General features: G+C 53.9%; 1 protein-coding gene across 2 annotated transcripts in view; it reads right to left on the bottom strand.

The window, feature by feature from the left end:
• Positions 1-12,910: 12,910 nt before the first annotated feature.
• LOC144675632 (phospholipid-transporting ATPase ID-like) overlaps positions 12,911-17,518 on the bottom strand; it is an 84,931-nt gene continuing 80,323 nt past the window's right edge. For both annotated transcript variants that reach the window (XM_078536273.1, XM_078536274.1), the window contains 2 exons: positions 14,604-14,734; positions 12,911-13,363 (listed from right to left, as the gene is read on the bottom strand). In XM_078536273.1, the coding sequence (XP_078392399.1) occupies positions 13,061-13,363; positions 14,604-14,734 (434 nt within the window). In that variant the 3' untranslated portion in view covers positions 12,911-13,060. The remainder of the gene's footprint in view (positions 13,364-14,603; positions 14,735-17,518) is intronic.

Here is a 17,518-nt window from a genome sequence, read left to right as displayed (position 1 = left end):
AGTGTGGATGACATTGTGATGTGGCCTGAGGGAGAGCTGGAGAGAGTGAGAGAGGCAGTGAGACGAAGCCAATGGCACAGCTACGGCTAAGGGTGGCACCGCACGGTGACCGAGCGAGCGAGCGAGTCATGGTGGATCCCAGAGACAGGTCACCCCGAACGGACAGGGGACAGGGGGCTCGAGTGACAGGGCGAGACCCCCCCACCCCGGGGGCTGTGTCCACTCCAGTGGGGAAGGCCCAAGTGACCGGCCCCTCTCGTGACCTCATGACCCCGCGACGTGCGGCCATCGTCACCATGCGGGAAACGTGGCCGCCATTTTGTGCACAGCAAGATCCCACCTAATCAGACACTTGGAGTGACCCTATTTATTTTTTAAAATTAAAAGTGTGGTTGGTCGCAGCGCAAACATGGGGGCGGGGCACTGCCCACAGCCCGCATTTACGTAGCGCCTCGGATGCCCCAAAACGGCCCCATGGCGGCTTCGCGGAGTTCAGTCGAGCCCCGGTCACGGCGAACGGTTCGGTTAATCGTCCTTGCGTCGGCGATCGATGGGTAGGCCTGGGAATGGGCCCCGAGGAGGTCAGCGGGCGGAGTTAGGGACGAGGGGCTGAATGGCCTCCCCCTCCTGCTCCCGCGTGTCCTGGGCCCGAGTGGGGGTGTGGGGGGTGGGGGGGGGGTGGGTGGATGGGGAGCCCCGAAAGGGCCTGGCGGCCGCTTTCCCTCCGAGCGCAGCCGCCGCACAGCAAGATCCCACAGGTAGCAATGACCCCCCCCGCCCCAACCCACCTAACCCCGGCCAACCTGCCGTTTTGGACCTGGTGACTCAGGGATGAGAGAGCGCTGCCCGCTGAGGGGGTCGGGGAGAGGGTTCTCTCCACCCACCCCGCCCCCACGTCTGAACGAGGCCCAAGTGAGATGAATTACCTACCCTCCCCCACTGAGAACCATCGAAAAAAAAAGAGGCCATTCAGCCCATCGCGTCTGTGCCAGCTGAAAAGAAACTAGCCCCTCATTTTTTAATCGCACTTTCCAGCGCCTGGTGTTCCTCATGTCCCCTCTAATCCTTCTACCAATCACCTTAAATCTGTGCCCCCCTGGTAACTGACCCCTCAGCCAAGGGAAACAAGTCCTTCCTGTCTACCCTATCTAGGCCCCTCATAATTTTGTACACCTCAACTAGGTCGCCCCTCAGCCTCCTCTGTTCTAAGGAAAACAACCCCAGCCTGTCCCATCTCTCCTCATCGCTGCCAACATTCTTGTAACCCTCCTCTGAGCTCTCTCCAGGCCAAGTATGTCCTCCCGGTAAAGTGGTGACCAGAACTGGGCCCAAAATTCCAGCTGCGGCCTAGCCGGCGGTTTTATACAGTCCCGACACCGCATCCCGGCTCTTGTGTTCAATCCCCTCGCCCGGTCGAGGAACGGATTCCACGTGCTTTCCAGACCACCTTGACCGCCTGTCCTGCCGATATCCCGTCGCTACCAGTGAGCCCCTGTCGTCAATGAGGTCTTCAGAAAGGCTTTGCGGGGGGGGTGGGGGAACGCCGAAAATAGCCTGTGACCACAATGAGTTTCGAGATGAAACGAGAGAGTCCCGGAAATTCCCTGGACTCACTGGGGCCCGGGGAAACCCGGTCAGTTTGATTGACAGGCCACCTGGACTGGCGGCAAACGCACGGGGTCGTTGTGGGTGACGCCCCTTGGACGAGTAATCCGGTTAGGCCCAGGCGGATAACCCTGGGCAACACGGGTTCGAATCCCACACCGGGCAGGCCGGAGGAATTTAATTCCAGTGAATAAAATCCGGACTAGGAAGCGAGTCTCAGTCATCCTGGAACTCCCTCCTTAACAGCAAGGTGGGTGTACCTACCCTTGGGCAAGCTGAGTGAGTGGGCAAGTGCATGGCAGATGTGGATAAGTGTAAGGCTATCCACTTTGGTGGCAAAAACAGGAAGGCAGATTATTATCTGAATGGCTATAAATTGAGAGGGGGGAATGTGCAACGAGACCTGGGTGTCCTCGTACACCAGTCGCTGAGGGTAAGCATGCAGGTGCAGCAGGCGGTAGAGAAAGCAAATGGTATGTGGCCTTCATAGCCAGAGGATTCAAGTACAGGAACAGGGATGTCTTGCTGCAATTGTACAGGGCCTTGGTGAGACCACACCTGGAATATTGTGTGCAGTTTTGGTCTCCATATCTGAGGAAGGATGTTCTTGCTATAGAGGGAGTGCAGCGAAGGTTTACCCGACTGATTCCTGGGATGGCGGGACTGACATATGAGGAGAGATTGAGTCGATTAGGATTATATTCGCTGGAGTTCAGAAGAATGAGGTGGGGATCTCATAGAAACCTATAAAATTCTAACAGGACTAGACAGGGCAGATGCAGGAAGGATGTTCCCGATGGTGGGGGGAGTCCAGAACCAGGGGTCACAATCTGAGGATACTGGGTAGACCATTTAGGACTGAGATGAGGAGAAATTTCTTCACCCAGAGGGTGGTGAGCCTGTGGAATTCGTTACCACAGAAAGTAGTTGAGACCAAAACATTGTATGTTTTCAAGAAGGAGTTAGATATAGCTCTTGGGGCGAAAGGGGTCAAAGGGTATGGGGAGAAAGCGGGTGCAGGCTATTGAGTTGGATGATCAGCCATGATCATAATGAATGGCGGAGCAGGCTCGAAGGGCCGAATGGCCTCCTCCTGCTCCTAGTTGCTACCACAGGGACTGCAGCGGCTCAGGAAGGCAGCTCACCACCACCTTCTCAAGGGGCAAATAGGGACGGGCAGTAAATGCTGGGCCCAGCCGGTGAAGCCCACATCCCATAAACAAATGAAAAGAAACACTGTCACTTATTGTTGTTGTTGAAAAACCCCCCACATCTGGTTCACTCACGCCCCCTTTTAGGGGGAAGGGAAATCTGCCGCCCTTACCCGGTCTGGCCTACACATGACTCCAGGCCCCCACGGCCCAGGTGGTCGACTCTTAACTGCCCCGCCTCTCTCCGAAATGGCCGAGCGAGGCCACTCAGTTCTCAAGGGGCAATCGGGGATGGGCAACGAACGCTTGCCAGTGACGCCCACATCACGTGAAAGAATTAAAAAGCCCAGATTAACCCGGGCAGAATGAACCCAGTCGGAGCAAAAATACGATACAGACCCCTTTAATCCCATTTTGGTTTAATGTTTGTAAGTTTCCTTTAAACTTTGTCCTTGGTTTTACAGCTGACCTGACTTAGGGGCTGTGCTTGATTTATCCCTTATTGTGTTAATTTAGTTTCTTGTTTTAACTCTGAGTTACAAACCAAACCAGGTCAACAAAAGTCTGACTAACCAGTTCCACTCTCCCACAGCCCTGCAAATTTTTCCCCTTCGAGTATTTAAACCAATTCGCCCTTTCTGAAATTTCCTGTCAAATCTGCTTCCACCGCCCTTTCAGGCAGCGTCTGAACTCGCTGCGTTTACATATAAAAAAAATTCCCCTCCTCTCCCCCTCTGGTTCTTTCCCCGATTCTCTTCAATCTGTGTCCCCCTCTGGTTACCGACTCTCCTGCCCAGTGGAAACAGTTTCTCCTTATTTACTCTGTCCAAAACCCCCCTTCCTGATTCCGAACGCCTCCATTCAATCTCCCCCTTAACCTTCTCCGCTCTGAGGAGAACGATCCCAGCTTCTCCCAGTCTCTCCCACATGGACTGAAGTCCCCTCATCCTGGGTCCCATTCGGGGTAAATCTCCCTCCCGCATCCCTCTCCGAGGCCCGTGACCTCCTTCCTGAAGCGCGGGACCCCGGACTGGGACACGGCCCTCCAGGTGAGGCCTAACTGGCATTTTTAATCCTAACTTCCTTGCTTTTGAACTCCGCGTCTCCCTTAATTCACAGCGTCTTCGCCGCCCCATCAACTTCTCCTGTCACCTTCGAAGATTTGTAGAAGAATCCCCTCGTCCTCCTTACTTAGGGAGGGACACACTCGGCAGGAGGCAGCTCGGTGAAGGTTCACTAGGCCGAATCTGGGGACGAAGGGAGTTTTGTCTTATGAGGGAGAAGTCGAGCAGGTTGGGCCCTGTACCCATTGGAGTTTAGAAGAATGAGAGGCGACCTTATTGAGACATATAAGATCCTGAGGAGGGGGGCTTGACAGGGTGGATGCTGAGGAGGTGTTTCCCCTCGTGGGGGACTCTAGGATTAGGCAGGGGGGCACAGTTTCAGGATAACAGGCCTCCCATGGAAGACAGACACGAGGTGGGGAGGGATTTCTCCCCTCAGAGGGCGGGGAATGGTTGGAATTCTCTCCCTCAGAGGGCCGCTGAAAACTGGGATGGGGGAGAAATCGAGGGTTGGGGGGGGAGAAGGCCGGGAAAAAGGGGCAGAAGAGTGGCCGCGATTGGACCGAGCGGCGGGGTAGGCCCGAATGGCCTCCCTCCCCCATTTCTTGCACGCGGGGGAGGAGGGGTGGGGCCTGTAGGTTGTGCGGGAGCCTGGGGAGAGGAACGAGGGAGGGAACAGGCCAGGCCGAGGCTGACACGGGAGCGCCCGGGAACTTGGCGAAGGCAGAAGGACACTGCGTTCCTCTCATTGAGGAAGTGCCCTTCCGCGATCTTTCGTGCCGACTGTGGAAGGGGGTGAGAAAGAAATCATACCCACAGATCAAATGATTTCCTGTTGACACCAGAAACTACAGTCATTTTGAGATATTTTGAAATGATACTGCAACTCTTCAAAATGGCTTCCTGTCGGGCGCCGCCAGTTAACCCTTTCCAGGCCGGGCAGCTCGGGCCTGAGACGTAAACACTTCCGCAGCGACTCGGAAGGGGGTGGAGCCCCGGAGGGTTAGGGCTCAGTGGGGGGGTTAATGCTCTTAGCTGAGGAGGGGGCCAGGTTCAAGCCCCATGTCCGAGGCGCCAGTGCAATAATCTAGGCCCGATGGCAACTTGCATTTATATGGCGCCTTAAACATGGTGAAACAGCCCGATGGTCCTTACACAGGAGCCCGCCAATGGCTGGGGGGGCAGGGGGGTGCGGGGTAAGAGGCCGGGACGAGAGGGGCGCAGAGATCTCGGGGAGGTTGTAGGGGCTGGAGGGGGTTACAGAGATAGGGAGGGGTGTAGGAGGTTACAGAGATAGGGAGGGGTGTAGGGGGCTGGAGGAGGTTACAGGGATAGGGAGGGGTGTGTAGGGGCTGGAGGAGGTTACAGAGATAGGGAGGGGTGTGTAGAGGCTGGAGGAGGTTACAGAGATAGGGAGGGGTGTGTAGGGGCTGGAGGAGGTTACAGAGATAGGGAGGGGTGTAGGGGCTGGAGGAGGTTACAGAGATAGGGAGGGGGTGTAGGGGCTGGAGGAGGTTACAGAGATAGGGAGGGGTGTAGGGGCTGGAGGAGGCTACAGAGATAGGGAGGGGTGTAGGGGCTGGAGGAGGTTACAGAGATAGGGAGGGGTGTAGGGGCTGGAGGGGATTACAGAGATAGGGAGGGGTGTAGGGGCTGGGGGAGGTTACAGAGATAGGGAGGGGTGTAGGAGGTTACAGAGATAGGGAGGGGTGTAGGGGCTGGAGGAGGTTACAGAGATAGGGAGGGGTGTAGGGGCTGGAGGAGGTTACAGAGATAGGGAGGGGTGTAGGGGCTGGAGGAGGTTACAGAGATAGGGAGGGGTGTAGGGGCTGGAGGGGATTACAGAGATAGGGAGGGGTGTAGGGGCTGGGGGAGGTTACAGAGATAGGGAGGGGTGTAGGAGGTTACAGAGATAGGGAGGGGTGTAGGGGCTGGAGGAGGTTACAGAGATAGGGAGGGGTGTAGGGGCTGGAGGAGGTTACGGAGATAGGGAGGGGTGTAGGGGCTGGAGGAGGTTACAGAGATAGGGAGGGGTGTAGGGGCTGGAGGAGGTTACAGAGATAGGGAGGAGTGTAGGGACTGGAGGAGGTTACAGAGATAGGGAGGGGTGTAGGGGCTGGAGGAGGTTACAGAGATAGGGAGGGGGTGTAGGGGCTGGAGGAGGTTACAGAGATAGGGAGGGGGTGTAGGGGCTGGAGGAGGTCACAGAGATAGGGAGGGTGTGTAGGGGCTGAAGGAGGTTACAGAGATAGGGAGGGGTGTAGGGGCTGGAGGAGGTTACACAGATAGCGAGGGGTGTAGGGGCTGGAGGAGGTTACAGAGATAGGGAGGGGAGTGAGGAGGGGTTTGAAAATAAGCATGAGAATTTGAAAGCGGAGTTGTTGCTGGACTGGGTGAGCACTGGGGGTGATGGGTGAAGGGGGGACTGGGTGTGAGTGAGGACATGGGGGGGGTGGGTAGCAGAGTTTCGGAAGAGCTGAAGTTTACGGAGGGGAGGATGTGGTGGAGGAGTCGGGATAGTCGTGTCTGGAGGGAACGAAGACGATAGGAGAAGCTCCATTGAAGTGGCAAAGTGATTTACAGCCAACTGGTGCACAGCAAGATCCCACAAACTGCAATGATAGATCCTCAGATCATCTAGTCTCTTTCTGGCGGTCGTGGTTAACAGTTGATACTGGGCAAGGGCCTCGGTCAGGGAGTGAATGGTGGGAATGTTGATTGGTAGACCAGGCTGCCATCTAGTGCCCCAGATGGCTGTTGACAAGTCTCCTGGGAGCCAAGCCGAGAAGGCCTCACTTGCGTGAAGGCCAGGCTGGTTGATGCGTGCACCAGACAGTTAGGCCCCAGAGTTGAAAGGAGGGAGTTGGGGGCTGGGGGCAGCGTCGGGCCTGCCCTGGGGCCTATAAGAGGCCAACCCATGGCCCTTAAAGGGCCCCATTCTGCCTCTGCTGTTACCTTACCCGTGGATAGGGGGGAGGCAGATGCAGAGCCCGGAGGCTTTAGACCTGTGGGCAGCGGGATGGGGTGGGGGAGGCGGGGGGAGAACTTCTTTTTCAGGTATCCAGGCCCATCACAGGAATCCGCCCCCCCCTCCTCTCCCCTCCCCACCCACCCCCCTCCTCCTCTCCCCTCCCCACCACCCCCCCTCCTCCCCTCCCCTCCCCTCCTCCCCCCCCCTCCCCTCCTCCCCCGGGCCTCTTGAACCCAGCACCCCCCCACAGCTCCCTAACTGGGACAGGTTGGCAGGTCCTCACGGGACCCCTGCCCTTGGGTGGGAGGCCAGGGCCACAGTCACCATGTTTAACCCAGCGCTTTGTAGAGGAGGGACTTGAACTCCAAACCTTCCGGCCAAGAGGCAGGTTACCCGCCCTGAAATTCTTCGCCTGGTTAGGTATCAGGCAGCATCTTCTCACAACACAGGAGGCCATTCAGTCCATCGTGCCTGTGCTGCCGCTTTGAGAGAGCTATCCAATTAGTCCCACTCTTTCCCCCCACCACCCCACATTCCAGGTTCTAAAAATGTGTATTTATATAGTGCCCTTAATGTAGAATGGGATTGTGTACAGTGGGAGTGAACGGGAAGGGGTTTGGGATTGTGTACAGTGGGAGTGAACGGGAAGGGGTTTGGGTCCATCGGGATTGAACGGGAAGGGGTTTGAGATTGTGTATAGTGGGAGTGAACGGGAAGGGGTTTGGGCCCATTGGGATTGTGTCCAGTGGGAGTGAACGGGAAAGGGTTTGGGATTGTGTACAGTGGGAGTGAACGGGAAGGGGGTTTGGGTCCATTGGGATTGTGTACAGTGGGAGTGAACGGGAAGGGCTTTGGGCCCATTGGGATTGTGTCCAGTGGGAGTGAACGGGAAGGGGTTTGGGTCCATTGGGATTGTGTACAGTGGGAGTGAATGGGAAGGGGTTTGGGATTGTGTACAGTGGGAGTGAACGGGAAGGGGTTTGGGATTGTGTACAATGGGAGTGAACGGGAAGGGGTTTGGGATTGGGATTGTGCACAGTGGGAGTGAACGGGAAGGGGTTTGGGTCCATTGGGATTGTGGACAGTGGGAGTGAACGGGAAGGGGTTTGGGTCCATTGGGATTGTGTACAGTGGGAGTGAACGGGAAGGGGTTTGGGATTGGGATTGTGTACAGTGGGAGTGAAGGGGAAGGGGTTTGGGTCCATTGGGATTGTGGACAGTGGGAGTGAATGGGAAGGGGTTTGGGATTGGGATTGTGTACAGTGGGAGTGAACGGGAAGGGGTTTGGGATTGGGATTGTGTCCAGTGGGAGTGAACGGGAAGGGGTTTGGGTCCATTGGGATTGTGTACAGTGGGAGTGAACGGGAAGGGGTTTGGGATTGGGATTGTGTCCAGGGGGAGTGAATGGGAAGTTGGGGATGATCTCCCAGTAAATCCCTAGCTCCTCCCAGTGATGCTGAATAAAACACAGGATTCGCAGAGCTGGTATTTTTAGAAAATTCTTTTCTTTTTCATAAAACAATACATTTTTCAGGTATAGAAATGTATAATAAATTATGGAATGTTTATATATATATATATCTATATATCTATATATATACAGCCCAACTAACTTCTCAAAAGACAAAAGTAAAACCGAACAGAAGGCATTGAGTGTCCCTTAAACGTGTCCAGGTCACAGGGCACATCGTTTCGTCCGCAAACGGTGCCTTAACCCTCTCACCCTTGACCTGTCCATCTCAGTGACCAGCAGAACAGAACGTGGAGGGGGTCGCGACCCCGAGCGCACCAAACCTCGTGAGAACGGAAACCAAAGAACGGAAAGTGAGCAATGGCTCTCTTCGTACAAATGTACCTTTAAGAAAGTTTGTGAAAGTTTAAGCACCGTCCTGAAGTTGAAATTACTGTTTCGTTAAAAATGCGAGCGTGATCGTTTGTTTTTGTTTTTTTGTTTTTCCTTCTCTGTTATTACAAAAGATGCGAAATTCAAGACCAGTATGTAAACATGTCACGGTCGGCAGCCATCTTGTTTGGGAGCGAGTGAAGGGCGGGGAGAAACGGAGAAAAACAATCTGCTGACGCGATTGAGGAGTTTGCAAATTAGCGCGCGACGCTACATCTGTCACAGTGGGCAGCCGCCCCCTTACCCCCCACCCCCACTCCGACCTCTGACCCCGGAGAGCAAAATGGCGGCTAGCACCTCCTGTTTAAGGCGGCTTTCGGCCTGGCTAATAACTCGGGTGTTGGAACCCGTTGGTTGCCAGGCCTGAAAAGAGGAGCTGGGGCTCTTCACAACGAATGACCCGCCAGCTCTTAATACTGGGGCTGGGTAGCGGCCGAGCCGATGACCCTCGGGCCTGACCGCTCCCTGTACGGACTAACACAGGCCCCGCTGAAACGGTCTTGGGGGGGTGGGGGGCGGTGGGGGGGGGGGGGTCGAATGGGCCCCGCTCGTCCTTTTTTTTATTCAAGAAATATGTGTTGTAACTCGGCCAACCCTCCACTGGCTGCCCCTCCTGTGGCATTGCGCGGTGTAGATAGAGTGACAGGAGGAGGAGGAGGGGGCCAACAGCGGTGACTTCGGAGGGAAAACTGCACTCTCGACGGCCGGTGTGCAACCCGGGGCCCATTCCTGCCCCCCCCTCGCGCACGAGAGGAGAGGAGGAGGCCGCCGCCGATCAGCCCCGCGTTTCCCGCCTTCGCTCCCTTCGGTGAAGGCAAGCGCACCTGGAAAGAACACCGGCAAACGCGGGGCCAGGATGAGAATGAGGTCCGACACGGGAAAAGCACCATGTGTTAAGCGGCATCGGGGCAAGGCCCAAGCCGCCCCTTCGTGAAAGAAAACAGAGCAAGGCACGTCGGGCCCCTCGCAGCCCGGGGGCCTGGAACACTAGGCCCCAAAGCCTGCAACGAGCAAAGGGAGTGAAAGTAATGATCGACTGCTCGGTATTATATATTTTTAAAAAAAAAATTGTGTCAAGGCATCGCCTGCCCAGGGAGCCGTGGTCACGCGTAGTGGTCGCCAGGGTAACCCTCGCCAACCCTCGGGTCTGGACAACTGAGGCCTAGTCCTGTGGTGACCCCCCCTGCTCGCCTTGTAGGAGCGTCAGCTCTGATTGGATGAGCTCACAACACGTGACTCCAAACACGTCTCCTGCCATCGGTCACCTGACACGTCCATTCCCCACCACCTTGGCCAAGTCGGAGAGCTAAGAGTCCTCGTGATCTCTGACCATGCAGCCTCTTTCTCTCCCCCCCACCCCCACCCCACCACCCACAACCATCTTAATGAAAGCGCTAAAGCCCCCTGACGCTTGCCCTTCCCATTTTGAGGTGGCTGTTCCTGTCAATATTTCCTTAGCGATGGAGGGGGGTGGTGGGGGGGGGTGGGGGTGGGAAGGCCGGAGCCTGACTTCACTCCCTCAGGGGACAGGGAGGTCCTGCCCCGTCCCCCCGGGGAGGGGAGCAGTGAGCTCCAACATGGCTCCCTGAGGTTGGGGGGAGGGGGAGGGGATGGGGGCCAGCTACCCCCCTCCTCCCGATCGTACCTCCGCGAGCTGACATCATCTCCTTGGCGACCGGGCAGGCACCCAAAGGGTAAGACGACAGCAGCGGGCTCACCGAGCCCAAATGAAGAGTTTGGTATAATGGGCGTCGGTCTCTTCCCTCTGACCTCCAAGCCCAAAACAGCGCCCCCCCCACTACCTAAATACCCCTCCCCCAACCCCACCACCCCCACAACCTCTGCCCCACCCAGCCAGCCGGGGATGTCTAACGTATCCAAAGCAAATCTCATCATCTCCACCCCATCGTGAAGAGGGAAATGGGCCCTTGCCAACCTGTTACAAGCAGCGAGGTCGCGCGGGCAATGGGGAGGGAGGGCTGAAAATTCGGAAAGGGGTTCGAGAGGGTAGATGTAGAGAAGATGTGGGGGAGGAGAGACCAGAACTAAGGGGGGGGTCATCAATATAAGACAGTCACTGATAAATCTAATGGGGAATTCAGGAGAAACGTCTTTACCCAGGGAGAGGGGAGAATGTGGGACTCGCTCCCACGGGGAGTGGGGGAGAATGTGGGACTCGCTCCCACGGGGAGTGGGGGAGAATGTGGGACTCGCTCCCACGGGGAGTGGGGGAGAATGTGGGACTCGCTCCCACGGGGAGTGGGGGAGAATGTGGGACTCGCTCCCACGGGGAGAGCGGGGAGAATGTGGGACTCGCTCCCACGGGGAGTGGGGGAGAATGTGGGACTCGCTCCCACGGGGAGTGGGGGAGAATGTGGGACTCGCTCCCACGGGGAGTGGGGGAGAATGTGGGACTCGCTCCCACGGGGAGTGGGGGAGAATGTGGGACTCGCTCCCACGGGGAGTGGGGGAGAATGTGGGACTCGCTCCCACGGGGAGTGGGGATGAATGTGGGACTCGCTCCCACGGGGAGTGGGGATGAATGTGGGACTCGCTCCCACGGGGAGTGGGGATGAATGTGGGACTCGCTCCCACGGGGAGTGGTCGAGGTGAATTGCGGAGATGGATCGAAGTGGGAGGGGGGGAAGCTGGATAAACATACGAGGGAGAAAAGAATAGAAGGATATGTTGATGGGGGGGCGGGGGAGATGAAGAGGAGGGGTGGGAGGATGCAAAATGAAGCCAGCTTCTGTTGGCATCTCCATCGTGAGGCGTGCTCTCCGTAGCAACCGCTGGCGTGACAATGGAAAGCGGGCCCATCAACAGGAGACTGTCGAGTCTCGTAAACGGAGAGGGTGTGATTGAGGGAGCGGGAGAGAGAGAGAGCAAGCGAGAGAAAGAAAGAATGGTGGACGGGGCAGAGAGCGAGAAAGAATGGCGGAAGGGGGAGAGAGAGCGAGAAAGAATGAATAGGAGATAAAGAAGGGGCGCGAGGGTTGGGTGGGGGTACAAGGCCCTGTTCGCGTTAAAAACAAGTTCTTTGGAGAAGGCGGGAGGGGGTGCGAACATTGTAACACGTTGGACGCCATTTTTTCCTCCCCACCACAAGGCAACGCAAGGTCTCTCTGGCCTCGGTCATCACCGCGGGAATGAGGGAGGAGACTGCGGCCTACCCTCAAGGCCCCTGGTTTGCCAGCAGACACATCAGCCCCGCTGGCGCCGCCGAAAGCGCTCCCTGAACAAGGCCAGCCGGACCGAGCGGTTAAGGCCCCTGCAACTTGGACGCTTCTTTGTGACCCCAGCCACCCCCGCCGATGACCCCTGACCTCCGACACGGCTGCAAGCACGCTGGTCCAAGCCGCCCCCCTCCCCCAAGGCCGTGGCCCTCGCTCCTTGGGCTGACCCCTGGGAGACTAGGCCCCAACGCAACCCTTTGCTTTGGTTATAACGATAAGAGTCTTTCGAATCTTTGGTGCGGTTTTTTTTTGGGGGCGGAGGGGGGGAGGGGAGAGGGGGGAGGGTGGGGCACTGGGTGGGCGGAGCTGTGCCTCCTCCCTCCACCCCCACCCCCGCCCCCCGGACATTGGTAGGGTTTTTACCCGGAAGCCAAGTCCGTCGGCATCGACAAACTCCCCCCACCTCATTCCCCAAGATATCCCAGAAAATACAGCCAAGCCCCTTAGTCCAGGTCAAATGGAGGTCGACGCGCGGCGCGACCTCCCCGCCCCTCCCCAAATCTAGGCCTTCGAAGAGGCCGGGTTGACGCCGCGCCCCGATTGGCTGAGCCAACTCTTGACGCCAACGACGGGCACGGTCCATCTGGAGTAGGGAGATGGTGGGCCAAGGAGGTTCCTCAGGCAAGATGGTGTCCCTTCCCTGACCCCCCCCGCCCCCACAACCCCCACCACAACTTTCTCTTCCCCACCACAAGAAACGGGGCGGGGGGAGGGCATTGATTGTCCTGATCCCCTCTCACCCTCGCCCTGCCCTGCCCATGACATCAAAGTAGGTGGGGTCAGGGGTCGCGTGCACCGGGCAACCATGCCTGACAACAGTGGAGGGGGTCTCCGATGGACTTCCCTGGCTGTTCCTCCCATGGGGAAATGTTTAAAAAGAAAAATTGGGAAGAAAATGGAAAATGCCTGAAAACAATTGACCTCTTGCTCGTGGGTCAACAAATGGATTGTGGCAGGTTTTGGGGCTGAGGGGAGGGGCCGGGGGGGGAGGCAAATCTTGGTTGTATCGTCGACCAGCTTGAATGGGAGAGGTTAACTGAGTCTGTCCTTCCCAGGACAATCCTTCCTTCCACTCCCCCCACCCCCACCACCACAGACCACCTTCCTTCCTCGCCGGCTCTTTCCGCCTCCTAATTCGAGGCCTCTTTCCCTCTCAGGCCTTGGCATTCCTCGTTCACCACCGGGCTGGGGGTGTTGGCCTGGTCGTTCTTCTTTTTCCTCAGGGTGTCGATCCAGCTGGAGCTGGAGCGGGTGGCGAAGCTGGAGAGGGCCAGCGAGCTGAGCCGCATGTTCTTGCCGGAGGTGATGAGCTCGCCGAAGCCCTCCTGGTGCGAGAAGGCGTAGCCGGATCGTCGGGAGCCCGCCCGTCCTACCCTCCGCATGCAGCGGTGCTGAGGCTTCTGCTTCTTCCTGACCAGCTGCGTGTAGCGGACCTGAGGTGGTGGGGGGTGGGGGGAGGAGAAAGGAAAAGGGACACCTCTTAGGGACCAGGAGAACCGAAATGGAGGCCCGAGGCCTGCAGCGCAGGATGGCAATTGAAGGGGCCTAGTCCCAAAGGGCAGGAATCCAGAGAGGGCCCAGTCAACAGGGCAGGAAACTAGGGAAGGGGCCTAATCTCAAAGGGCAGGAATCTAGGGACAGGCCTAGTCTCAAAGGGCAGGAATCTAGGGAAAAGCCTTGTCCAAAGGGCAGGAATCTAGGGACAGGCCAAATCCCAAAGGGCAGGAATCTAGGAAAAGGCCTAGTCCCAAAAAGCAGGAATCTAGGGAAAGGCCTAGTCCCAAAGGGCAGGAATCTAGGGAAAGGCCGAGTCTAAAGGGCAGGAATCTAGGGAGAGGCCTAGTCCCAAAGAGCAGGATGTCAAGGGAGAGGCCTAGTCCCAAAGGGCAGGAATCTAGGTACATGGCCTAGTCCCAAAGGGCAGGAATCTAGGGACAGGCCTAGTCCCAAAGGGCAGGAATCTAGGGACAGGCCGAGTCCCAAAGGGCAGGAATCTAGGGAAAGGCCTAGTCCAAAGGGCAGGAATCTCGGGAAAGGCCTAGTCCCAAAGGGCAGGAATCTAGGGAAAGGCCTAGTCCCAAAGGGCAGGAATCTAGGGAAAGGCCTAGTCCCAAAGGGCAGGAATCTAGGGAAAGGCCTAGTCCCAAAGGGCAGGAATCTAGGGAAAGGCCTAGTCCCAAAGGGCAGGAATCTAGGGAAAGGCCTAGTCCCAAAGGGCAGGAATCTAGGGACAGGCCTAGTCCCAAAGGGCAAGATGCCCAGTGAAGGGTCTAGTCCCAAAGGGCAAGATGCCCAGTGAAAGGTCTAGTCCCAGTGGGCAGGATGTCCAGTGAAGGGTCTAGTCCCAAAGGGCAGGATGCCCAGTGAAGGGTCTAGTCCCAGTGGGCAGGATGCCTAGGGAAGATGCTAGTGCCAATGGGCAGAACGTCGAGGGAAGGGCCGAAGCCTGGAGGGCAGGGGGAAAAGAGTAAATTGAGTAGGGCCAAAAGAGGCCCTGGGTGTCAGCTTATTAAGGCCTTGGCCTCTCCTGCCCCATATCGTCCACCGAGCCGGCAAGGTAAGTTACCAACAGGCCGGGGTACTTGCCCCGCGAACTAGGCAGGGTATTTTACAAGGCCAGGCAGGGCAAGGAGAGAGAGAGAGAGAGAGAGAGAGAGAGATACGGGATCTTACCGTGTCAGCTAGCCTGGGCTTCAGGTCCAACTTGAGAAAGCGGAAGGCAACAACCGGCATGATGCAGATGACGGTAGTTAAGATGATGGTGAACCACACGGTTGGCTGCACCAAGGTGTTGTTGGCATTGGCTGTGGGATAGACACAACGGGCAGTCATGAGTTTTGGCCACTGGACTTACACCCCGCAGATACCGACATCGCCTTTCCACAGTCAATCGCACCCACGGCAAGTAACCGGGGCTGATTTCACGCACGCAATTTGTATGGGGCAACTACCCTTCCACTCGCTGCATTTTGGCAGAGAAATCGCTCCACTCCGCTGTGGTTTCAGTCACGAGTTCTGTTTGCTGTGGTTCGCAGAGACTCAGTTTCGGTAAACTAAGGAGCCTGTTTGATATAGTTGCAGGGACTACTGAAAAAGACGTTGTAGACTGTTTTCTGTGCTGCACTGTAGAAAAAGACCCTGTAGACTGCTTCAGTGTGCTTTTTAAATAGCCTCTATAAGCTGTTTGCTATAGTGCTTTGTTTAAATAGACTCTGTAGACAGTGTGCTGTAGTGCACTGTTTAAACAGTCTCTGTAGACTGTTTGCTCGAGTGCACTGTTTAAATAGATTCTGTAGACTGTTTGCTATAGTGCGCTGTTTAAATAGACTCTGTAGACTGTTTGCTGTAGTGCACTGTTTAAATAGACTCTGTAGACTGTTTGCTGTAGTGCACTGTTTAAATAGAGTCTATACAAAGTCTGCACGAGTGCACTGTTTAAATACCCTCTTATAGACGGTTTGCTGTGTACTGTTTAAATAGACTCTGTAGACTGTTTGCTGTAGTGCACTGTTTAAATAGACTCTATAGACTGTTTACTGTAGTGCACATTTTAAAAAGACTGTTTATTGTGGTGTGCTGTTTAAATATACTGTTTACTGTAGTGCACAGTTTAAATAGACTGTTTACTGTAGTGCTCTGTTTAAATAGACTCTATAGACTGTTTACTGTAGTGCACTGTTTAAATAGACTGTTTACTGTAGTGCACTGTTTAAATAGACTCTATAGACTGTTTGCTGTAGTGCACTGTTTAAATAGACTCTATAGACTGTTTACTGTAGTGCACTGTTTAAATAGACTCTATACACTGTTTAGTGTAGTGCACTGTTTAAATAGACTGTTTACTGTAGTGCACTGTTTAAATAGACTCTATAGACTGTTTACTGTAGTGCACTGTTTAAATAGACTCTATAGACTGTTTACTGTAGTGCACTGTTTAAATAGACTCTATAGACTGTTTACTGTAGTGCACTGTTTAAATAGACTCTATAGACTGTTTACTGTAGTGCACTGTTTAAATAGACTCTATAGACTGTTTAGTGTAGTGCACTGTTTAAATAGACTGTTTACTGTAGTGCACTGTTTAAATAGACTCTATAGACTGTTTGCTGTAGTGCACTGTTTAAATAGATTCTATAGACTGTTTGCTGTAGTGCACTGTTTAAATAGACTCTATAGACTGCTTGCTGTAGTGCACTGTTTAAATAGATTCTATAGACTGTTTGCTGTAGTGCACTGTTTAAATAGACTCTATAGACTGTTTGCTGTAGTGCACTGTTTAAATAGATTCTATAGACTGTTTGCTGTAGTGCACTGTTTAAATAGATTCTATAGACTGCTTGCTGTAGTGCACTGTTTAAATAGATTCTATAGACTGTTTGCTGTAGTGCACTGTTTAAATAGACTCTATAGACTGTTTACTGTAGTGCACTGTTTAAATAGGCTGTGTACTGTAGTGCACTGTTTAAATAGACTCTATAGACTGTTTACTGTAGTGCACTGTTTAAATAGACTCTATAGACTGTTTACTGTAGTGCACTGTTTAAATAGACTCTATAGACTGTTCACTGTAGTGCACTGTTTAAATAGACTCTGTAGACTGTTTACTGTAGTGCACTGTTTAAATAGACTCTATAGACTGTTTACTGTAGTGCACTGTTTAAATAGACTCTATAGACGGTTTACTGTAGTGGACTGTTTAAATAGACTGTTTACTGTAGTGCACTGTTTAAATAGACTCTATAGACTGTTTACTGTAGTGGACTGTTTAAATAGACTCTATAGACTGTTTACTGTAGTGCGCTGTTTAAATAGACTGTTTGCTGTAGTGCACTGTTTAAAAAGACTCTATAGACTGTTTACTGTAGTGCACTGTTTAAATAGACTGTTTACTGTAGTGCACTGTTTAAATAGACTCTATAGACTGTTTACTGTAGTGCGCTGTTTAAATAGACTCTATAGACTGTTTACTGTAGTGCACTGTTTAAATAGATCTCTGTAGACTGTTTACTGTAGTGCACTGTTTAAATAGACTCTATAGACTGTTTACAGTAGTGCACTGTTTAAATAGACTCTATAGACTGTTTACAGTAGTGCACTGTTTAAATAGACTCTATAGACTGTTTACAGTAGTGCACTGTTTAAATAGACTCTATAGACTGTTTACAGTAGTGCACTGCTTAAATAGACTCTATAGACTGTTTGCTGTAGTGCACTGTTTAAATAGACTCTATAGACTGTTTACTGTAGTGCACTGTTTAAATAGACTGTTTACTGTAGTGCACTGTTTAAATAGACTCTATAGACTGTTTACTGTAGTGCACTGTTTAAATAGACTCTATAGACTGTTTACTGTAGGGCACTGTTTAAATAGACTCTGTAGACTGTTTACTGTAGTGCACTGTTTAATTAGACTCTATAGACTGTTTACAGTAGTGCACTGTTTAAATAGACTCTATAGACTGTTTACTGTAGGGCACTGTTTAAATAGACTCTGTAGACTGTTTACTGTAGTGCACTGTTTAATTAGACTCTATAGACTGTTTACAGTAGTGCACTGTTTAAATAGACTCTATAGACTGTTTACAGTA

This window comes from Cetorhinus maximus, unplaced genomic scaffold (genome assembly GCF_964194155.1).
Source record: "Cetorhinus maximus unplaced genomic scaffold, sCetMax3.hap1.1 HAP1_SCAFFOLD_1063, whole genome shotgun sequence".
Lineage (NCBI taxonomy): Eukaryota > Metazoa > Chordata > Chondrichthyes > Lamniformes > Cetorhinidae > Cetorhinus > Cetorhinus maximus.
Note: the sequence above shows the minus strand (reverse complement) of the source record. Positions and strands in the feature narration are given on the sequence as shown.